The sequence below is a fragment of the Xenopus tropicalis genome, chromosome 7, assembly GCF_000004195.4.
Source record: "Xenopus tropicalis strain Nigerian chromosome 7, UCB_Xtro_10.0, whole genome shotgun sequence".
NCBI lineage: Eukaryota > Metazoa > Chordata > Amphibia > Anura > Pipidae > Xenopus > Xenopus tropicalis.
This window is the reverse complement of record NC_030683.2, coordinates 90,555,324-90,580,249: the sequence shown is the minus strand read 5'-3', so window position 1 is coordinate 90,580,249 and position 24,926 is coordinate 90,555,324. Positions and strand designations below refer to the sequence as shown.

At 38.9% G+C, this 24,926-nt stretch overlaps 1 protein-coding gene across 1 annotated transcript in view; it reads right to left on the bottom strand.

The window, feature by feature from the left end:
* The window catches only part of morn1 (MORN repeat containing 1), a 193,791-nt gene that overhangs the window by 167,670 nt on the left and 1,195 nt on the right, over positions 1–24,926 (bottom strand). Inside the window, exons 2-6 of the mRNA XM_002936560.5 lie at positions 19,951–20,022; positions 12,279–12,377; positions 10,697–10,807; positions 8,133–8,223; positions 5,410–5,497 (exon numbers count right to left, since the gene is read on the bottom strand). Of these exons, the coding sequence (XP_002936606.3) occupies positions 5,410–5,497; positions 8,133–8,223; positions 10,697–10,807; positions 12,279–12,377; positions 19,951–20,022 (461 nt within the window). The remainder of the gene's footprint in view (positions 1–5,409; positions 5,498–8,132; positions 8,224–10,696; positions 10,808–12,278; positions 12,378–19,950; positions 20,023–24,926) is intronic.

The following is a 24,926-nucleotide window of genomic DNA, read 5'->3' as shown; positions in this document are numbered from 1 at the left end:
CTGTAATGCAGCAAACTATCCCACACTAGCTTGAATGTTCCACTTTCCACTTGCTATTTGTAGCCGAGATATATGGCATCAGAACTAACCATGCACTTTTCTGTGTAGATACTAATAAATATTTAGCAGATAGCAAATTCTGGCATAATAAATTTACTGGATTTTACTCAACCTTACATTAAATCAGCAAACTGATACAATGCAGATGTGTAGTCAAACATACCTTAAAGTACCTAAATGGGCACAACTAGCTTATTAAGTATGAGCGTTACAATGCTGAAAATAATCTTGTACTCACAGATTTAGGGTCACAGCACAATGTACTGTTTGACCAAGAACCATACACACTACAATGTCAGGTACCATCCCAGCAATCAAGATCAATTCATAAGTAGCTTAAACAATTTTACACATCTGCCTATACTTAGAACCCCAAGCTTCTATATATAGAAGTATGTTTTTACTTTTTAACTTGTCGATTGCACTAGGTCAAGGAATTCAAATTCCATGCAAAAAGAACATATGGCCTGTCTCTGCACAACACATGTGTATACAGTACTACAGTATAAAGAAATTGGTATACTAATTAGCTTTAAGGTGAGACTGAGCTTTGATTTAAAAATCAATAATTCTATCATTCATATGCCTATAGCATAAATTAGAATGAAAGAACAGATGTCAAAATAAAAAGCATATCTGCTTAACAGATATAAAAAATATGCTTGACAATTATTTTTAATTATTACTGCAACTAGAGCAAGGGTGGAGGGTGCACTTTTCCTGCACAACTGATAGATGCAGTTTTGTGCCCATTACACTACCAGTTTTTAAAGGAGCCATATTATGAAGCGTACAGAACATCAATAACTACCTGAAAAGTCTGATAACGCACCACGATTTTTTGACACCACTATACCACAAATTGTAATAATAATACAAGGGTTGTCTATTTATTTGGAAAATATGCAGTTCCCCCTGTCAGGTGATCAGTGCTGTACCAGAAGTAGCATAGGCAATAGAGACAGGTAAATAGGAAGAAAAGCAGCAAGGCAGGCTTAACACACACACAAACAATTCCTTTAATGGACAGCGGAGACACAACATGTTGCATCTGAATATTGCGCCCTACTTGCACTTTTCTTCCTATTTACCTGTTTACATTGGCTACCACTACACCAGCAATTTTTCTACTCTTTTTTACTGATCAGGACTGGCCTGCAGATTGGAAAACCTTTTATACAATGACCCACAGATTGGGAACAACAATCTAGGGGTATAGCTCTCCATTTACTTTCAGTTGGTGGAAGCAGTATTAGATGAAGGACTTTTTGGACTGCACCCCTGGCTCAGAGATTTAATAACATTTTGGTCTGGTCTACAGCAAAAACAGATTTAAAGGAACAGTATTTAAACCTTTTCAAAATATCACCCTGGCACAAAAAAAGATGTTAAGCTTCATTGAATTGTGTTTATTTACTATATATTTCATAGTGATACCACAAGTCTGGTATCCTTGTGTAGCCATGTAGTCACACTGCATAATTGACCAGAATGGTACTGCTAATGCTACACATGGCCCTCAGATAAACGAAGGCCCCTGCATTTGAATCAGTGCTCTTCTGCACCCACAGCCATTGCCCCAGCCCGGTGCAGGCACACAGAGCAAGTTTCAGCGTGCTCATGCGTTTCTGAGCCGAAAACCACTCTGTCTGCCTGAACCTAGGCTGACACAGTGGCTCTGGGTGCAGACACAGAAGAGTGCTGATTCAAGCATATGGGATGGATTCTTGGCCTACGGATAAATGCTATGTGTGGCATAAGCCTACAGGTACTCATTATAGCTGCAAATTGGGGGAAGGACATCTCCCATAGAGTCAATTTTAAGCAAATAATTAAAATTTTTAAAATGTTTCATTTTTCCTCTTTAATAAAAAACATGACCTTGTACTTGATTTTAACTAAGATATAATTAATCCTTAAGTAAAGCAATGCTATTTCATTTATTTAATTTTTAAATGATTTTTAGTAGACAATAGGGATGATTCATTAAAGTGCGTTAAAACGTTTGTTATTTATAGCATGCGGTAAAAATTTTATCGCGTCTAATTTTTTGTGTCTTAACGCACGACTCACAAAGTATATTTGCGTTAATTTAGACACGATGCTGCTTGCGTTATTTAAGTCACGAAGACTATTTTCGTGCGGTATTTGACGGAACGCACGCTAATCAACGCATCGCGCACAAACAGTCGCCGTGTGCGAAAAAACGCACCACATATTAGCAATACATGGCATTACTTTCGTAACACTACTTTTTTTAAAATGACCATTTCCCTGCAAACTGGAGGCTGCATCACTCTAGGGCCAACACATACTTGAATAAATAACACTGCAAAGTCCATATTTTATTGCCAAAAGCTCATTAACTGTACTTTTCTATAATTACCGTTATTTTTCGCACAGACAAATGCGATAATTAGCGCGTCTAAGTGTTTGTGAATCATGCGTTAGTATTATTTCTGCGCACGAGCGCACGAGATAATACTTTAGCAAATTGCGCAGGTTTTTTTCTCTTATATGGAAAACCCCAGGTCCCGAACATTCCAGATCCTATATTTGTATTTCCAAAACAACTAAAAACTAATTGTGCATATATGCCTTGCCTGTAAACTGTCAACCCTTCTTACTGTATTTTAAGTGTTCTATACTATTTATAAATACATATATCTGCTGTGTTTCTCTCTTAATAATTCATGAGAATCGTATCCTAGAAAGGATAGAGAAAAAAACAGGAAAGACCTGCAGATCCTCAGCCCATTATAGCAGGGAATACATCAGGTTCAGTTTAAAATGATTAAGCATGCATTCTTTATTTACTCCACCAACACTGCAGGCTAGATAATTAAATGATTTTTTTTTCTGACAAGACAGCAGTCTGATTGAGTGAAATAATCTACTGCAGCCATTTGAGAAATCACAGATTCACACTTGGTTCACGGTGCTGAGCCTTGTTGCAGTAGAGGAGCTTGCTAATTGAGATATAATGGAAGATAATTGCAATCAATATTAATACACTGCACATTAACATAGCAGTGTGATAGATTCCTAGCTTGAAAAAATGAATATATTATTCATGAAATCTAGGATTCAATTAGCATAAAGCTGGGAGAGGAAACTTCTTTAAAATAAAAGGAAACCATTATTTCCCTAGCTTATAGAAATCCCAGAAGGGCTTAATGTGTAACATTACTAAGCACCGTGACCTTATGTTTTCTATATATAAATGTAAATTGTCAGATTAATTAAACCCAATTCATGGGAACTTCATTTTTTTGCAGGATGTTGTCATGTTCCTACAATAATAAAAATTAGTAGGCACACTTCAAAAAAGGAGCAGGGTATAATTTCAATAGGGGTCAAGACAATTTCTTTAACCTTTAGGAGAGGTCCTCTAATCTCAGTTGCAAAGAAACAGTGCTTGAAAGACAGTCTGTTTTGCCAATTGACTTTACAAGGCAGAAGTCAACTGCCATTTGATTTTATTTAAAAGGTCTTAAAGAAAGAGAGAGGGGTCCTTTACTCTCACTGTTAAACACAATCAACTTGCAATGGTAATATTACACTGAGCAAGTCCCTCACCCCGCCCCCCAGCCAGACTTGTCTCTGTTTTAATAATGTATAATACATTATACAGTATGTATAATACAGTATGTTCCATGCAGTCACTATCAGAGACTGGTAGTTATAAGATACGCCTACTTGAGGTTATTTCTGCCAAAGGGGAAAATGCCAGGTTTCAGAGCCAAGGGCGTACATACTTTTTCCACAGAAGGAAATGGCATAATGGTTAATCTTTTGTTGAATACATTACTGCAAAGTTAATTTATCCTTGTGTTTTTGTTCAATTACATCACCTTTCTCTAAATATAGTCTTTGAATGAAGATTGAGATGTCCAGTTGTCCACATATGTTAAAGAGCAAATAACTTTACATGGGTTGTATACTTACTTTTTCACGTGACTGTATTCATAAGTGCTGTACAATTGAAGGGTGTATACATAAGAGGGATGCAATGAGGTCACATTACAATTAAAGCCTGCAGGGGTCTGGCACAGAACAATGGTAAACAATTTACTAAAGGATCTGCCCATTTGGAGAGATTGCCAAAAGAGCAGAGCTTTACCTGATGAGGTGGACAATGTCGGATTGATCAGATTGTTTGGCCTGATGGCCCAACGATCAAATTACATAGATGGGATACAGGCTGTTGGGATGGGGACAACTTCACTGCACCCTTTCAGCCTAGAAACAGAGCACCTGCACCTGGAGTAATGGTCTGCCCCTTGTGCTGGCTTGCAGCCTATTTTTCCATAATATCCCTAATTTTTTCCACCATTTTTCATTAAATCACTGACTTCTTCCTACTAATGTATTAATGGGCCTTAATTACCAAACTGTGGATGGTATGGCCATAACCCAGGGATAATGGTTTTTGGGGCAAAGTTCATATCAGAAATTAAAGCAGTGATGCAAAACTAGTATTGACACTTAAAATGTGTGTCATTTAGATTAACCCTTTGCCTACCATCCTTCTTAAAACTGATGGCACTGACAAAAAGTGCCATCGCATCAACTCCATAGATTCTGCAGTTCTGGGTTCTGCTTTTTTTATTTATGCTGCACTTTACGGACACATGGTAAAATAAAAATAATTAAATATCCTTCCCCAAGTAGTATAGTAGAGAGGGTATATGCCTTGGGCACCAAATAATCCAACCCATGTGCAGCCCCAAGAAGGTATAAGCTGCTTACATCATTTATATTTGTATAATTTGTATTATACGTATAATTTTTTTTTTATAGTAACCATTAACTGTTCCTTTAAACCATGTAAGCTGCATAATGGACCAGATTTAATTCAGAAAGAAAACATTATGTAATGGTTTATCATGTGAAATCTCATGGAGAAGATTCAATCTGAGGAGAGAAAACTTTTCAAAAAGATAAGTTTCTCTGAATTGAATTGCATCTCAAATTGAATCTTGTCTATGAGTTTTCAAATGATAAACCCTTTTCTCACTGAATTACAAAAAAAAACCTAAACTACAGCTTGTTAGACTAATTTAAGAAGAACAACTGTCCAATCAAATGTATCATGGCATAGATACTTAAGCTCTTATATAAAGGGAACTAGGGACTGCTGTGCCCACATTCATGAAGTTTGAATTGAATAATATTGACATAATTATTAAAAAAGTGAAGACAGTTTAATCTTTGGGTTGAAAAAAAGGCCAACGTTCTTCAGGTTTAACCCCTCCGGGCCAACCCCAGTTGCAGCAATCCAATGCCTAATCTTCCATGGAATATGTATATTTTATTTTCCCAACCATTATTAATAATATGTGTTACCTCATAAATAGATCCATCAGTGCATTGAAGAACTCCATGTCCCTGTCTCTGATCCAAAATCCAATCTCCCTCATAATGATCACCATTCCTGTAATGATAAACATGGCAACTTTATAAATAAACCAATGCAAACCTAAAAAAAATGTCAGTAAAAGGTGAAGTCAAGCTTTCACATTTCATTTCTGGAAATATTACAGCAGAAAATGTTGTTTATTAACCATCTGAAGGCATAAGAGATAAAACTGGTCATTGCAGCCTGGTCTAGGCTATACATGTAGAGACCCAGGCACTGGATGCTATGTCCCAATACATATTTATATTCCCCCCAAGGACTCTATTTTGTTATTTACTATTTCAATAGCAACCACACCCATCATTGTTGACAAATGTGCCACTATTCTTGACAATTCCTTGCTTTCTGTTTTGTAGCAGCAGTTTATTCCCTTTTTTCTGCAGGATATCAGCACCATGCACAAAGCAAGAGCCAAACAGAACCCCAGAGATGAGAATGGAGGAACCTGATTGGCCTGTACAGAGGCCATGCCCTTGCTGTGCTTCCTGTACCACTGGTTTGGACGGATATTGTATGATTCCATGCTTTTCAAAGGAGTGGGTTAAGTTAGGCTTCAAATGCAAATTACTGACAGTAGTGAAGAACCTGTTACTGTAGTGAGTTTACAAGTCTGCCTGCACTGAGACCTGACCTGAAAACCTGTGGATAAACTGGAACACTTATGTAAGCTAGGCCTCATCACCAAATATCAGTACTCAACCTCTTATTTGAGAATAGAAGCAAATCCATTTGTCAAATTTTAGTAGATCTGGACAATGCAAGTGAACAATCCAGGGTTATGAGATATTTAATCACACAAGATTACTGCTATGATAAATGATAGTGTTGAACTAATCACGGTGAACACATAAGCACAATTTGTTCTATTCACATCAATCTAGTGTTAATTTCTGATTGCTTAAATATATTATCTTAATGCTGATATTAAGCTCATGAGCATACATTTAGTTACTAAATGTTCAATATAGTCACATTTAACAATAGTTAAAAACAGATGAACCTAGAAGCATCAAAGAAGAACATACACACACACACAAAATATTATGTAAATTACATGGTATTACATTACACTAATTCTAACTTACCATTGGAGTTTGTGTCCATAGTTCTTTAGTTTATTATACATACTACCTAGTATTTTACACTTTCACGTCTTTTAATAAAATCTTCTGTACAATGGACAATGATGCAAGAAGTCTTATGACCATTCTGTAGCAACATGGGCAAAATGTACCCCAGCTTGGCTACCCAAAGCAGCTAGTAAGAAGTTTAATTCCACTCTTCTAACTGTACTAGACTGGTATAAATATATATATAATATTGTCATATTACATACAAAATTTAAAAGTGAATAATCGAGTTAAAATACATATGAATCACATACAAGGGGGCCATGTGAAAACCTAAAATGTCCTTTCTGTGGGATATCCTTTAACTCAGATGGGCCTGTCACTTTGGTGCCACTTGTGTCTAATAAAATGTGGCACACCTGCTGTTCTTTCTGTGCCAGCCTCAACTGATGAAGTGCCAAGGAAAGAAACCATATGACATGTGGCCAGTGGTGGCTGCCAGAGAGCCAGCTTGCATTACACTGTAAGCTTTAGAAACCCATTTGGAATGCATGACGTCAAAACACATTTCACTGGACTGCAAGCCGTGCGCACTCAGTGTGATGCTATCCTGCTGGCAGACACATTTAGCATTAGATGACCTAAAACACTAGCCAAGTGTTTACAGATAAACACTAAACCTGCTTGACACAGGTGCGGTGTGCACTGTGCAGCTTGGAACCCATTGGAACCCAAATGTTTTCATTTGTTAATTTTGACCTTAGCTGCCTTGCCAATATGTATTTATTTATAAAACAGAATGCTAATTTCTTTTTTTTCACTGTAGCAAGTATATCATAATTATCATAACGTGGAAAATGTTATCTTTTGTTTTTATAAGTTCTAGATATTTCGTTTTCATAAAATCAAGGAGAGAGGATAAACATGAAACATTACTCTTTTAGAGGAGGGGTGGAGGGCTAAGAGAACTCTTTGTCAAATAAGAAGAAATAGAGGTAAGATGTGCAAGAGCTACACTTAATACGGGAACTATCATAAAAATGTTTCCCGTCCCTTAACAGTGTAAACAATTGCAGACACGGAGCAGATATCAACGTGTAAATATGAAACGATGTATTTCTGCGCTGATATCTGCTCCATGAAGCTTCACACAGACTGACACTGTGCCTATGAATGGGGCTATGGGAAGGAGTACAAGAGGGTGAAAAACACCGGTGGAGGAAAACAAATGATCTGCTTCATGTGCCCCCACCCTTAATGCCTCCAGAAAAGCTTTTTCTGGTTTCCTGTAGTTATCTTAATAAAAGCAAACAAAATGACTATAGGTCACTTAGTAACCAATCAAATGTGTGTCAGTGTAAGTTGTACTTGATAGAAAAATGTACATTTTTTAATAAAAATTAAAAACTAAAAGTAATTATTTAAGGCATGACATTCCCTTTCACACCCTTTGCATTCTACATTTCTCCTGGTTAAAGGTTTTTGAATGTTGTAGTGTGTAAAATGTTGGCTATGAATAAAACTACAATACAAGCTGCATGCACAGTTATAATTTTTCTTACATTTGTATTGTAACTCACATAAATTTCATCTGGCCTACACCATATTTCTTGTTATTGTGAAAAGCTCCACTGTATGTTTGTCCTTCTTTGTCCATCAGCAAACCATGTCCTGTGCAGAAGAAACATGTAAAAAAAGAATTTGTTAAAGTTAGGGCTTTATTTATATATATGCACTTGAGGGCCTGTACCTAGGGTGGCAGCTTTATTTGGGGGGCCTATATATTCAGTAAATTTAAAATAAATAAATAAAAAACGTTCCCAGCCACCGCCAGATCATACCTGTACAAATCTGGCAGTGGAGCTGGGGGGGGGGGGGGTGTGGAGGGTGATGTGCACTCAGTAGATCTTCTTCTAAAGTGCCTTTTAAATTTACATTTCATCAGGAGCCAATGAATCTGCTTGTGTGTTTTTAGAGTGTGGGAGCAAACAGGAGCACCTGGAGGAAACTTACACAAGCACAGGTAGAACATACAAACTTCTTGCATAGAGCACGCTAGCCGGACTCAACCGAGGACCCCAGTGCTGCAAGGCAGCAGGGCTAACCACTGTGACTGCCCAACGTAAATGATTATCTGTAAAAGATCCTTTTGTTTTATTTACCTCTTTTTCCTGCAATCATAGATTTTCAATTTGGCCACTGATGGATACTGATCCTCACATGTTGCAATGTTATATTATAGAAAATAATTTAATAAAAAAGTTATTGGGTTTACAGCTAAACCTTTTTATACCAACTGTACCCCCCCCTCTTCTCACCAGTTGGCACATACGCAGTATAGACTGAGCTTGCACTGGTCTTGGAAACGGGGCGGTTGTTGTTTCTGCTGTGAAAGCCTTGCTTTAAAAGAGTCAGAACATTTTAGAACATTTAGTAGTAAATTAAATTAAAAGACATAAACATTTGTGTTTTGGTTTGTTGTTTTTCTGTGTATTTCTCTCAAAATAAATAGGGTCATTCAATTATGTTACTGTATATATGTTTTGTATTTAAGCTTTAAATCAGAACTACTTTCCTATTAAATTCTGGCATTATGTATTGTTGTCTGGTTCACATTTAAGCCTTTTACAGACTGAAGTAGGATTGGCTCTAAGATTTGCCTGCTCATTTTTCTCCATCCAAATTCCACTTTGTCCAGGAAAACTTCCCAGATCTTGGCCATATAACTTATTCCCACTATGCTTGCAAACATCTCTAGTAAAGTATTGTATAGGTAACATTAAATCGTCATCTTCCTATTATTAGGAACCCCCAAGTGACTTAAATCGCTTAACTTGTACCCCAGGCTGGTGCCCCTGTTAAGAGAGAACAGCACCAGCCCGGGGTAGCTACGAGCGCTTCCGTCTTCCGCGTTGGCACGCTGCGCATGCGCATTAGAGTGAAAAGCCGAATTTTAACAACAAAGCCGGCTTCTCTCTCTAATGCGCATGCGCCGGCCCAGGGAATTCGCCGCAGAAAAACGCGGAAGAAGGAGGCGCTCACTACAGGTACTCCGGGCTGATGCGGTTATCTTCTAACAGGGGCACCAGCCCGGGGTACAAGGTAAGCAATTTAAGTCATTGGGGGTGCCTAACATTTTGGCACCCCCAAATGACTTAGCCTTTCCTTCTCCTTTAAGATGTTTAACTGATTATTGCACACTTAAAAACAATGTTTTATTTTAGCAAATTTAGATCGTCTTTAATCCTGGCAGTAGCTGCTGCATTTCCCACCCTAGGCTTATACTCAAGTAAATATGTTTTTCCAGTTTTCTTAGGGAAAATTATATTCGGATCAGCTTATACTCGAGTATATACGGTACAGGAAAAAAAACTATTTATTCATATCTCAAAAGGCATGGGACAAGATTACCAATATTACCTGCCTGCAACCAGGTAGAAAGTGCTGGTTTACCTGTACCTGATCTCACTGTGAAAACCTGATTTGTATGTAGGTATATTTTTATTTATATAGCATCACTTGTGTACAGCACTGTACATTAAAAATAATAGAACAGAGAGGAAACAAGTGAATAAGGCATTATGTAGAGGGCTCTTTTGCACCCAACTGCACTCTGTACCCAAAGACTGATATTTTATATGGCACTATTTGCAAAGTGCAGCTTGCACCACAAATCCCAAGGGCCAAAGTGCACTGTAGAAGGGCTTCAAAACTTGCACCCATGGAATTAGTAAATGAGGTGTGAGTTTAGGTTTGGGTTAGGACAAACAAACCTAATGTTTACTTCTGATTGCAAAATAATTCCCTCTTTCTTTCCTGGAAATAGGAAGTGCATTACATACAAACTAGAACAAACCATTTCTAGTTATATAAACTATCAATAGATGGAATAAGACAATAGTGATGTGCAATAGTGATGGGTGAATCTGTCCCATTTCACAAAATTCGCAAAATGCTATAAAGTCAATGGGCAACAGTTTTTTTTTTTTTTACAGGGAAACATTTTATTTACAGCCATTGGAGACAAGGGGCTTTGTAGCAAAACCTGGAGAAAAAATTCGCTCAAAACTACTGCACAAATAAGTGTCAGACTTTATAGTTGGAGAGTAGGTGGATAGCAAAATATTCTAGTCCTGCCACTTACCTTCTTTTATTCCAAATACAAACTCTCCTTCATATCTTCCACCATCTTTGTATTGCATTACACCATGACCATGAATCTCTCCAGTTTGGAATTCTCCAGAATATTTGTTTCCTATTAAAAAAAAGAGAGAGAGAGACTTATATACCAACTAAATTTGACCTAATATTGAATTACTGCATAAATACATTGTGAAAGGGCAGCTGCATCTCATACTTATCAATATGTGAAATTTTGTGAATAAAGAGGAAAATTTAAATTAAACTTGAAGGACAGCTATGAACAGTAATACATAACTCTGATTCTGACTGACCCAACAGACTAATTTAAAAAATTCCATCTGGCTATTTATGCTCAGATTTGGTTAGACAGTTTGGTCGATTTCAACCATACTACGTGACCATCTGGCTGTATATGGAAGAACGGGGGCAGTTTCCTGCAATCATGTTGGATGGTTGGGAGGGAGGTTTGGCGAATGTATGGCCATATCACTACTGAAAGCTTATTAACACATCCACCAAAATCAAGTGTGTCTTTGCTTTCTAAGAAACTGCTAGTGAATTTCTAAAGCTTCATTTGTTATATTTTTATCTGGCTTGGTACTTAACGCAAGCTAATGCCTGTTTCCACATAATTCCTGCTAAATCCTTTCCTCTAACCATGCAAACAGTTCATTAAATGGCACTCTCCACAGAAAAGGCAATATCTTAGGTTTTCTCAAAGCCATTATAGAAATATACTACAAGTATGGGAACCATTATCCAGAATGCTCGGGACCTGGGGTTTTCCGGATAAGGGGTCTTTGCATAATTCGGGTCTCCTACCTTAAGTCTACTAATAAAATTATTTAAACAGTAAATAAACCCAATAGGATAGTTTTGGCTCAAATAAGGATTAATTATATCTTAGCTGGGATCAAGTACAAGCTACTGTTATATTATTAGAGAGAAAAAGAAGACCATTTTTAAACATGTGAGTTATTTGATTAAAATGGAGTCTATGGGAAATTGCCTTCCCGTAATTTGGAACTTTCTGGATAATGGGTTTCCGGATAAGAGGTCCGATACCTGTATAAATGTCTGTTACCATAGATACTTCCCTGTTTTAAAGAGAATTTTGCTTTCCACTTTTTGGTGCGAGTTTGTTTGTGTATTTCACAGTCACGCATAGCTTAGTCTGTTTGCAGAATATACCATTCACCAATGCTTGATGCATAAATGAATAAGAATGAAAGCACTACATAGGTGTTGTGAAAATGCAGATTTTTTTTTTCTTTTTTTAATGTGACTTTCTAGAATCCCTATAACTGGGATTAAACCAATGTTTTCTGTTCTACAGTAAGCCATATGTTGGCAAGTACTAGTTTCAGCTATATTTGAGAAAAAATAGAAAGGGTTTTTATGTCCCTTCATAAATTACACATTCCAGTGTCCGACAAACAGCAGGACTTCAATTCGTTTGTTTATTAAATCCATGAAAATTCATGTTTTCAATGAAAATTCTGACTGCTTGTATACTTAATAAGATACTTGCAAACCTTTAATGGCAGTCTTTTCTGTTTTCATATTGGCATATTAGAACTTACCAGATGATGACCAGTAACGTAACCCATTTCCAGTAATCTCACCATCCGCAAACTCCCCTTCATAATAACTTCCATCTTTAAATAAAAGCTTCCCATGACCTACAAATAAGGCATGTTTTGGGACTGTTAGCACAAAAATAGACAATGTATAAATAAGTAATAATAAAACAAGTTTATATAAATATATATATATTCCCTGATTCTATACCGGTTACATATGTAACTACTATTCACATACTTGGTATTTGCTACAATGTTGTGATTAGAAACATACTTTCTATTTGGCTCTCACACTTCAAGTTGATTTCTCCAGGCCTTTTTATTAGTTTTGAGTCACTACTTTTGTATTTATTTACTTTTTTGATATTTCTATGTTCTTGTAAGTTTATTTTTTTTTCACTTTAGGAGAAGGAAAGTCTAATAAAGAGTTAATCTCAAGCTACAGGCATACCTTCAGTTCTCTCAATAGTGCCCTTAAGTCTCCCCATATTTCTCCTGTTCAGATGATCAGAAGCCTCATAGAAACTAACAAAAAGCACTGAGCTCTGTAAAGAAAATCCTTCACCAAGACCAAGACCCCTGTACATGCTCAGTTAGACTATAAGGAAGCTTCCAGCTGTATGGCTCAGATCACACATTCCTAAGGGGGGGGGAGGGAGTTCTTAGCATTCTTTAAGGAGGGGGGAGCAGGAGAGGGAAGAGAGGAGAGAGCTGTGCAGACTCTGGCACAGGAAAACAAAGAGACAAGAAATCTTGTTTCTTTTGACAGCTTTTGGCTGTATTTACATAGACCTTTCTGATAAAGCTTACTTAGTTTTTACCTTTTCTTCTCCTTTAAGGGTGGGGGTGGGTGATGTCACTGTGATGCAATTTGGTGCCAAATACTTTCACAGGGTATTTAGAGGGGATTGGGGACCCCATGAGGCATCTTGAGAAAGGTCCTAATATGTGACTGAAATGTTGATATTGCACAATAAAGAATTATTTTGATTTTTCTATCAAGTCCTGCTCAGTGCTGAGTCCTTCTTGGTTTTCTATACTTTATAACTCTGCACCCGGCACCCAGGCATTTTTCTGTTTTTTTGAGTGTGCTCTCCCTCTATTATAGTATATTATAAATACAGTATATATATATATATATATATATATATATATATATATTTGTATATTTGCAGGTAAAACATACGTTTCCCTTCCTAGATGTTGAGCAGTGACTGGGTTGGCTGATCAGGTCTGTCTCTGATTCATCTTACAGGTGTTCAGTCGTGTTGAGGCAGGGCCAGAGCTAGGGGTAAGGTAAACAAGGCTCCTGTCTTGGGCTCCTCCCAAGCTTAAAATCCTGTTTATTGCCTCCCTATCCTCTCGCTTTACTTGAAAAGTGCCTGTCAGTACACCCTGCCCGTAAGTATTGTCAACAAAATGTTTGACAATTCGTGGACAGGCCGTGTTTGCCATACTGGCTGTGCAGTTCCTTGCAGAAATACGTGTTACTATCTGTTTAGCAATATTTTACACCTGACATGGACCATGGTACTTGCTCTGTATTAGTGTATGCTTATTTTTGCAACTGTGAAAGTGAGTACTATAAACATGAGAAGTATAAACTTGAAACTTCAATGTCAACACATGAATGGAAGTCAATGGGAAAAAATGCATTGTGGGAAAAAACATTAACTGAATTAATTTTGCTATTATCCCCGTTAGTAAAAGAGGGCCACGATCTCTATAAGTAGTCACTATAGTTTAACAAAATTGATCCCTGTTTGCAAAGCCCATGAGTTGCAGAAGAATCTGATACCAATATTATAGATGTTGATAAACATATTAATATTAACATTTATTTATAAAGCGCCAACATATTCCGCAGCGCTGTACAATAAGTGGGTTTCATACATTGGACATACTGAGTAACATATAAAGCAATCAATAACCGATACAACATAGCTTGCAACACCTTCCCACAACTGTCAGACTTTTGAGCTAAAGGCACACAAGGCAGATGGATGCATGGGTTGCGTCCAATACTAATACAATACTAATTTCAACAATGAATCATGGCGGTGCATTCCCTTGCCATCCTTTCCTATGCTATGTTATATGTAAATATTTTAATCTAGGCTGGGTTAACATATATATATTTATTTATATAGTGACACAAGTGTATGTTGAGCTTTGCAGACACAGGAAAGGAAAATTTCTACTCAGGGTCTGAAACAGATAAATAAAGTCAGATAATTTATGACTTGACTAGAAAGAGATCCCTATTCTGTACAAGTTACAATCAAAGTGCCTCTAATTTTTTGCAGGCTTGTGTTGTTTTTGCATGATTTTAGAACAATGTATTATGTGTTGAACATGTGCGCACCATATGGGTGGATCCAGGCAACAATGAAATTATGCATCATACTTGTTTGAAAGCACTAAGTGCACACTGCATTAACTTTGAATCTAATGTGCTGATGCAAGTTTGATTGTTATACAAAATTTCATAAAGTTTACAGCTTAGAGGGAAGACTGCTTATTATGTGTGCAAGTTCAGTAAATGAAAAGATACAAAATAAACCATGGAGCCCAGTCTGTGGTTTAACCAGCCAGTTACTTGACCAAGTGTGGGAAGTTTCTGTAGTACAAATCGGATTCCAAAAAAGTTGGGACACTAAACAAATTGTGAATAAAAACTGAATGCAATGATGTGAAGGTGCCAACTTCTAATATTTTATTCAGAATAGAACATAAATCACGGAACAAAAGTTTAAACTGAGAAAATGTACCATTTTAAGGGAAAAATATGTTGATTCAAAATTTCATGGTGTCAACAAATCCCAAAAAAGTTGAGACAAGGCCATTTTCACCACTGTGTGGCATCTCCCCTTCTTCTTACAACACTCAACAGACGTCTGGGGACCGAGGAGACCAGTTTTTCAAGTTTAGGAATAGGAATGCTCTGCCATTCTTGTCTAATACAGGCCTCTAACTGTTCAATCGTCTTGGGCCTTCTTTGTCGCACCTTCCTCTTTATGATGCGCCAAATGTTCTCTATAGGTGAAAGATCTGGACTGCAGACTGGCCATTTCAGTACCCGGATCCTTCTCCTACGCAGCCATGATGTTGTGATTGATGCAGAATGTGGTCTGGCATTATCTTGTTGAAAAATGCAGGGTCTTCCCTGAAAGAGATGACGTCTGGGTGGGAGCATATGTTGTTCTAGAACCTGAATATATTTTTCTGCATTGATGCTGCCTTTCCAGACATGCAAGCTGCCCATGCCACACGCACTCATGCAACCCCATACCATCAGAGATGCAGGCTTCTGAACTGAGCGTTGATAACAACTTGGGTTGCCCTTGTCCTCTTTGTTCCAGATGACATGGCGTCCCAGATTTCCAAAAAGAACTTTGAATCGTGACTCTTCTGACCACAGAACATTTTGCCACACTCCATTTTAAATGATCCCTGGCCCAGTGAAAACGCCTAAGCTTGTGGATCTTGCTTAGAAATGGCTTCTTCTTTGCACTGTAGAGTTTCAGCTGGCAACGGCGGATGGCACGGTGGATTGTGTTCACTGACAATGGTTTCTGGAAGTATTCCTGAGCCCATTCTGTGATTTCCTTTACAGTAGCATTCCTGTTTGTGGTGCAGTGTCATTTAAGGGCCCGGAGATCATGGGCATCCTGTAACAAAATTACCGGTGCGGCGGGGACGCCCACCGCGCTGCCATCGGCGGGGATGCCCGCCGTGCCGCTCGTTTTGCCGGCTTCCTACTAGTGCGCGCGCCGCGCGCCTTCATTCTATTTAAGGGCGCAGGCGCGCTGACGCATGACGTCATGACGCATGACGTCAGCGCGCAATGGCGCCAAATTTGAAATATTTAAAGGGCCTTTCCTGTGTTTCTCATTGCCCGTGATAGGTTTATTCCTGGTGCTTGAATTTGTGCTTAAAGCTTTTGTTTGTTCCTGTTTTTGACCCTGCCTGGCTTTGACGATTCTGATTATCTATATCCTGATCCGTGCCTGTCCTTGACTTCCGTTTTGCCTCATCCTTCTGATTGATTATCCGGTTTGACCCATTGCCTGCCTGACGATCCTAGTTATCTGCCCGCCTCGACCCAGCCTGTCTGACCACGTATTCGCCTACTCCTACCTGTACTGTGACCATTGGCCTTAAGACTTTCTACAGTCGTGCCCCATTGCTAGCCAGAACTCCTGCTCTGCACCTCTCGTATAAGTCCAGGTGGCATCCGAGTAGCTGAGGGCTCCTCCCAAAGCCAAAGGCGGTCACGCTACTGGTGAAGCACGAGCCGAGACCAGGGTGCTTGGCACTTGTTCTGGTATTGGGTGCCGACCGTGACATTATCACGGGCCATGTTAATTTGACCGGAATCAAAATCCTAGAGGCAGATAGGGGAGAGGAAACACCTGCACCCAAATGGAGCTCCCCTTCTCCATTTAGGCTTGGGAGTTTCCCGGCCTCTTAGGACATTGATTTAGGAAATGACCCTTCTCCCCACAGTATATACACAACCCTTGAGTACGCCTGCGAGCCTTTTCCTCAGGGGATAAGTGAGAAATGCCCAATTGCATGGGTTCTTCCTGAGGCAAAGGTACGGAGGACCCCGCACATTCAAAGTTAGACACAGCTTTGGGAGAGCTGAAAAAATTAAAACGAAGAGAGGAATTCCTCTCACCCCTTCTTTCCCTCTGTCTCCTATCTACCTGGATGGCTAAAGACATGAGGTCGTCCAGGTTAGAAGATAGGGGGTAGTTGACCAGACTATCCTTGATAGACTCAGACAGACCTATACGAAACTGGCTGCGCAAGGCCATGTCATTCCAGCCAGTTTCTACTGCCCACCGACGGAATTCAGTACAATACACCTCTACATCCCGTTTCCCCTGACGAAGCCTACGAATCGCGGCATCGGCAGTGGATGCACGATCCGGGTCATCGTAGAGAATCGCCATGGAGTCAAAGAAACTATCTAAGGAAGAACGGGCTGGGTCTGAGGTGGACAATCTGAGGGCCCAAATCTGAGGGTCACCTTGAAGGAGGGTCATTACAAATCTTACTCTCTCCTCATCAGTAGGGAATGAATGAGGAAAGAAACTGACATATAGTTTACAAGCCTCTTTGAATGTCACGGTCGGCACCCAATACCAGAACAAGTGCCAAGCACCCTGGTCTCGGCTCGTGCTTCACCAGTAGCGTGACCGCCTTTGGCTTTGGGAGGAGCCCTCAGCTACTCGGATGCCACCTGGACTTATACGAGAGGTGCAGAGCAGGAGTTCTGGCTAGCAATGGGGCACGACTGTAGAAAGTCTTAAGGCCAATGGTCACAGTACAGGTAGGAGTAGGCGAATACGTGGTCAGACAGGCTGGGTCGAGGCGGGCAGATAACTAGGATCGTCAGGCAGGCAATGGGTCAAACCGGATAATCAATCAGAAGGATGAGGCAAAACGGTAGTCAAGGACAGGCACGGATCAGGATATAGATAATCAGAATCGTCAAAGCCAGGCAGGGTCAAAAACAGGAACAAACAAAAGCTTTAAGCACAAATTCAAGCACCAGGAATAAACCTATCACGGGCAATGAGAAACACAGGAAAGGCCCTTTAAATATTTCAAATTTGGCGCCATTGCGCGCTGACGTCATGCGTCAGCGCGCCTGCGCCCTTAAATAGAATGAAGGCGCGCGGCGCGCGCACTAGTAGGAAGCCGGCAAAACGAGCGGCGCGGCGGGCGTCCCCGCCGCACCGGTAATTTTGTTACACATCCAGTATGGTTTTACGGCCTTGACCCTTACGCACAGAGATTGTTCCAGATTCTCTGAATCTTCGGATGATGTTATGCACAGTTGATGATGATAGATGCAAAATCTTTGCAATTTTTCGCTGAGTAACACCTTTCTGATATTGCTCCACTATCTTTCTGCGCAACATTGTGGGAATTGGTGATCCTCTACCCATCTTGGCTTCTGAGAGACACTGCAACTCTGAGAAGCTCTTTTTATACCCAATCATGTTGCCAATTGACCTAATTAGTGTTATTTGGTCTTCCAGCTCTTCATTATGCTCAAATTTACTTTTTCCAGCCTCTTTTTGCTACTTGTCCCAACTTTTTGGGGATTTGTTGACACCATGAAATTCTGAATCAACATATTTTTTCCTTAAAATGGTACATTTTCTCAGTTTAAACTTTTGTTCCGTGATTTATGTTCTATTCTGAATAAAATATTAGAAGTTGGCACCTCCACATCATTGCGTTCAGTTTTTATTCACAATTTGTTTAGTGTCCCAACTTTTTTGGAATCCGGTTTGTATAATGGCTGATCTAATGAGTAAGAGGAGTTGGTATATGTTATTAAAAATAATGCAATAAGTAAGTGCTTTAAAACCCAATGTGTAAGCCACTGATCCCCAACCAGTGGCTTACACATTGTTGCTCAAAGGATTCCTATTCCTTTGAATTAAAATAAGTAAAGGGTCTCTTTTGCCCAAATGTGCTGCCCTTGGAAAGAATTCCTTGGCTTTACATCACTATTAGTGTCACAAAGTGTGTCCATATAAGTGCCCAAATGAGGGTAAAACAGTCTGCAATTCAGTTTACCCTGGTTGTACTCCAAAACTAGGATTTTTACTTGAAAATCTTGCTGATATTCCAAGGACAACAAGTTTGTCTACCAGATATACCGAACCATTACTTGATTCAACTGTTCCATGTTAAGACTATGCACCAAACATGCACTGCTGATAAAACTAAGGTCTGATTTAAGAACCCCTAAATTAAGGTGGCCACACATTATAAGATCTTTCCCCTGATATACCCACCTAAGGTGGGCAATATAGTTCTAATCCAACTGTTTTACAATGAAGGCAAATGGAGCCGTCGGATCAAGGACCACATCAACAGGAAAATCAAGCCTGTCCGATCAACATCTGGCTGATTTTCGGCCAGATATCGATAGGGGAGGCCCATTGGAGGGCCCCTTACACAGGCAGAAAAGCTGCTGAATCGGTCTAAAGGACCCAAATTAGCAGCTTAAATCTGCTCATGTATGGCCACATCTAGGGGCCCATTTACTTACTCACGAACGGGCTGAATGCGTCCGATTGCGTTTTTTTCGTAATGATTGGTATTTTGCGATTTTTACGGAAAATTATCGCGACTTTTTCGTTACCAATACGATTTTTGCGGAAAAACGCGAGTTTTTCGTAGGCATTCCGAAAGTTGCGATTTTTTCGTAACGTTAAAACTTGCGCAAAAAGTTTCGATTTTTTCGTAGTGTTAAAACTTGCGCAAAACGCCGCGCCTTTTAAGTTTTAACGCTACGAAAAAAGCGCAACTTTTCGCGCAAGTTTTAACGCTACGAAAAAATCGCAACTTTCGGAATGGTTACGAAAAACTCGCGTTTTTTCGTGCAAATCATATTGGTAACAAAAAAGTCGCGATAATTTCCGAAAAGTCGTAAAGGCGCCGAAAAAATCGCAAGAAATACGAAAAAGTCGCAAAATGTTCGTTTTCCAATCGGAATTTTTCCAATTCGGATTCAAATTCGTGGGTTAGTAAATCAGCCCCCTAGAGTATTGTTCTTCCGAATTCTGTGAATCATGGCGTGTTTTTGTACCAAGTTGGACAACATATTTTAATAAAGTATTTTAATAAATCATTTTCTTACCATGTTTTTTGCCAGATTTCCATTGGCCTTCATAGCGGAAAAATGAGTTTTCATAAACATAAAGTCCATAACCTGAAAAAAAAGAAATTATATATTCTGATTCCTTTCCTTTGTGTAGCACAACGATTTATTGGGATTCATATAATAACAGTCATAATTATGCTATGCTGCATACAATTCATATTTTCTTCTCCATTAAATATGGAATGGCTGCTGAGGGCTAAGATCAGACAGGCACAGCACAAATACAAACAGGTCACACTCCCAATGTGCATTTAATTATATAACTTTAATACAGAAAAGATTAATCAATAAACAGTTATCATAATATAAAGTCATGCTGTTTTGAAGCCCAAGAAAAAAATTAAATATAAGAAGCTAAAAGATGAAAGATAAATAAATATTAAAGTCTCACTGCCCTAGTAACTGTGAAATAAATTTTCCTGCTTGGTCTGCGGGCATTCCTCACATACCCCACATTATGTGGGCCATTGTAATTGTCCCCTATAGACTTTTGATGAATGACTGTGAGACGATTGGTAAGAAAGGAATTTTGAAAACATTTAATTCTCCTTTGTATTAGTAAAGTCTCCCATAAAGCAGGCTAACAATAGAGGAAGCAGAGCCTATGGTTGTGGTGGCAGGGGTGGACGGTTGTATATAAATCCACACTCTGTGCAGGCTCTCAGGTATAATGAATGGTGTTCCACTGTACAGGTATCGGACTACTTATCCGGAAACCCATTATCTAGAAAGTTCTGAATTACGAAAAGGCCATCTCCTATAGACTCCATTTTAATAAAATGTTCATTTTAATAAAATAGTTCACATTTTTGAAAATTATTTCCTTTTTCTCTGTCTAAACAGTACCTTGTACTTGATCCCAATTAAGATATAATTAATCCCTTTTGGAGCCAAAACAATCTTACATAGTTACATAGGGTTGAAAAAAGACCACTGTCCATCAAGTTCAACCCATCCGAGTAAACCCAGCACACAACCTATACTATCTTATTGGGTTTATTCAATGTTTAAATTATTTTTGTAATAGACTTAAGTTAGGAGATCTGAATGATAGAAAGACCCTTTATCCAGAAACCCCCAGGTCCCGAGCATTCTGGATAATGGGTCCCATACCTGTAATATGTTTTAGGTGTAAGATATAATGCACCATTAAATCGTCCTTCATCTATATATTAAGTAAGAATTTAAGGCACCAGCCCAGTGGTTTCTAAATCTACAACTTAACATTTTATCATTAAAGGGACACCAGGCCCAGACTGACAATCTGTGGGTACTGTAAGATGCTATAGACCAGTGATCCCCAACCTGTAACATGTTGCTCACCAGCCCAAAAATTTTTATTTATTCTAATGCTCTCTCTTTTTAAATTTGAATATGGCTCAAAGGTAAAAAGGGGACTGCTTTAGACAGTCACTATTTAGTGGTCTGGTGGTTGGGGAGGGCTGTTTGAGCTTTTGTGTACAGGTATGGGATCCCTTATTCGGAAACCCATTATGCAGAAAGTTCTGAATTACGGAAAGACCATTTCCCATAGACTTCATATATTAAAAATTATTTCCTTTTTCTATGTAATGTGGAATTTTGCTGGTGAGAGTACTTATGTGGCAAAAGAGTGCTTGCTCCTTGCCCAGGCACATCTCAAAATGGGAGAATATTAAGAACTCTGGAAGCACAAACCTGAATGGGGAAGTTTATTGAACTTGCTTTTATAAAGGATTAAAGCATGAGAAGACATATAAACTTATATCTGGTTTTAGAAACCAATTTAAACAGTTTAAAAAAGGCAATTCCAAACACAAACATGAGTCTAAATAAGACAGACATAGAGACATAAACATAAATAAGTGCCTTTATTTAGCTTTGTCTACTATGTACTTTGTTTTACTGTACATATCTGAAAAAATCCAGTGAATGCATCCCCTAGGGTTAAATGTACAGGGTAGGGTATAATTCCATTTCATCACATAAGCAAAAGAAGTGCATGCTTTATCTCTATTTATAAAAAGTTTTTTTTTAAGAAAATATCAGCTTCCCAGCTTGCCAAGACAAAGAATGAATGTTTGCTTCACGCTGTCCTGAAAGGTTATTTTTTGTTTTAAGTAAGTGTATCAGATGGCAAGTTGGTAGAAGCTGAAGTGAAGTCAGCCTCTGTAAGCAGGTACATGCAAATCAGAATTCGCAGGATTCCGTGGAGCTCAGCAGACAATATGCTCAGTGAGTCATAAATATTTCTTTTGGATTTAGCTGAAACAATGTTACAGCTGCCGTGTGAAGTTTAGTTTGGCACAATCTGTTAATGTTATAATTAGTTATTCAAACAAAAATCGGCATGGGTACATGGCATCAGAGTACAGTCACAATGTTCTTTTGATATTGGAAAGAAAAATAAATAGACGGTCTGCTTGTTAAAATCTTTATGCGGTACCGTTAGGTGTCATATTGATTGACAAAGTGTGACTTAATATGCTTTTATGTTTAAACATTACTTTCAACATTACAAACTTGTACATTTGTACTGAGAAAAAAGATTCTTAGTGAAATACTTTGTATTTATACCATTTACTGTACATATAATGACTATTTACCTATTCTGTGCCTCTCAGTTCCTTGTAGCAAACTTACTGCAAGCTGTAGCACTGTTTGCTCTTTAGACTAATGGCACATAATGGTTCATTTATGAAACCCCCTGTCACGAGCACTAGAGCAGTAAGTAAAATTGCACATTGCAGTTCTTAGTTATAGAGCACTTGAATCAGGGGATTTCAATGCAGCCTTTCAATAGAGAGGCACCGGTTTTTGCACTCTATTTTAATGTACAAGAACCTATGGGTGCTAAAGATACGGCAGGGTGTTAAGGATAGGGCTGGGTGCAAACTGCAAAAACCAGGGTGGTTTGTGTCTGGTCGTTGCATTTTGCGCCCTGTTTCAGAGGTTGTAAATGAGTCCTAATATCTCCCTGTGGAGAACCGTTTAACTAAATACTAGAAAGTTAGAAAAAAACAACAACATTAATGAGATTGTTGCCTTTTCCTTATGTCCCTGCTTCCTTCAGCCTGATGATAAGGTTTATTAAACAGCAAAAGTACAAAGTGATTACACTGATTCAAAGTTGTGCACTTAAGAATATTCAGTTAAGATACTTTGCTTCTATACATGATCCTTACAACATGTATGTACAAAAATGCGCCAGTCCTGTCTGAAGTACATCGAAGTTCATAGTACATGTGCACATGGACACAACCCCTGGAATAAACACCTACCTTGAGAAAGTGGTACTTTCAGATTCCCTTGCACCTAGTGAATCACAGACTTACATCATCAATTACATCATAAAAAAAAAAAACTTGCACCAGTGAAAATGCATCTGCACTGGTAAACTGCATGTAAATTGCAGCAAACTCTACTTAGTATGTTAAAGCTTTTAGGCTATATTTTTTAAGAAACATTGCATTTTGGTTAAAACTTGTGTCCATAAATTAGCCATCTGGAGCTTTACAAACATTGTTGCACAAAAATGAACAAAAGTTGGGCACAAATTGACACTTGTGCTGAGCACCAACGTGCATCAACTCTTCCTAATTATGCACAAGCATGCTTATTGATGCTAGGGAACTACCCCCACCCTAGATGTCAGAATTACGACAGTGGGTTGTATCTGTAGCCACAACAGACTTAACTTTTCTTCTGTGTGACTAAAGTACTGCAATCCCCATTCTATCAACGTAACTTGCAATGATGCTGGAATTCTGAGAAAGATACCACATTAAGGGAGGTTGGGGGGGAATTTAAAATCTGCATCCAAAAATTGCACTTTGCACGCTGCTTCTTAATTGCTTGTTTTCTGCATTTGACCCATGGGACATTTTACCTACAGCTTTGTCTTTGTTACTATGCTGTTACAATTTTTTATGTTTCATAATTGTTACTTTTACACAGTATTACCTTTGTTTACATACAGTAACAACACTTCTATCAAGATTGATCGAGGAAGACAGAGAGTTGTGATTAATACACTATGGCAGGGATCCTCAAACAACTGCCTGTGGGCCGGATCCGGCCCCTCAGGGTAATTTACCCAGCCCCCGCTGCATCCTCACCACTGGCAGTAGGGAGCAGGAGAGGGGGAAATAAGAGAGGGAGGATGGACGGAGTGGGGGAGCTGGGAAAGAGAGAACACAGTGGGGAGTGGGAGGACACAGCGGAGAGCAGGGAGAGGGAGGACACAGGAGCGTGCGTAGTTTGACCCCGCAGCAGGGAGCTGAAGCAGGGGGGTGCAGTTTGAGGACTATGGTTTGGTCCCCCAACAGTCCGAGGGTCCATGAACTGGCCCCCTGCTTAAAAGGTTTGAGGATCCCTGCATCTGAGTATGAGTGAAGAGTAAAATTTAGGTTAAGGTTCCTAATAAAAAAAATGTAGGTAATAATACTATGCCTGGGATTTTCAACTTGTTTAGCTACTACTCCAAGAGCTTGCAGGACTGCAGGTTAGAAATCCCAGCTATAAATAAATAAGATCACATGAGCAGCTGCAGTTTCAGGTTATTACTGTGTGTGGGTTTGTTATTAGGTTCTTTGCCAAAGACTGAATTGGGGGCAGCTACAGGATTAGGACTGACTGATGGTTTTAACCTTTAATTGTCATCGCAAAAATGACCAAAAAATACTACTTTTTCATTGGTTGCTTTAAACCTTAATTAGTGTGATTCATCAACATGACAGTTTTTTTCCTGCTGCAAACAAATGACTTTTGCTGGAGTCTCAGACAGAAAAAGTTGGTGGTACTCAGTAAATAAAGATTATTACTGCTTTTGTATGTTGCACACCCTGACACATACAAGTCACTGAATGCAAAATAATCAACAAAGCAGTTTTTATGTTCAACACCTACCAGTGTGCCTGATCTCAAATGTAACAGTGTTCCAAGCTTTTCCTACATTGCCACAAAACTGAACA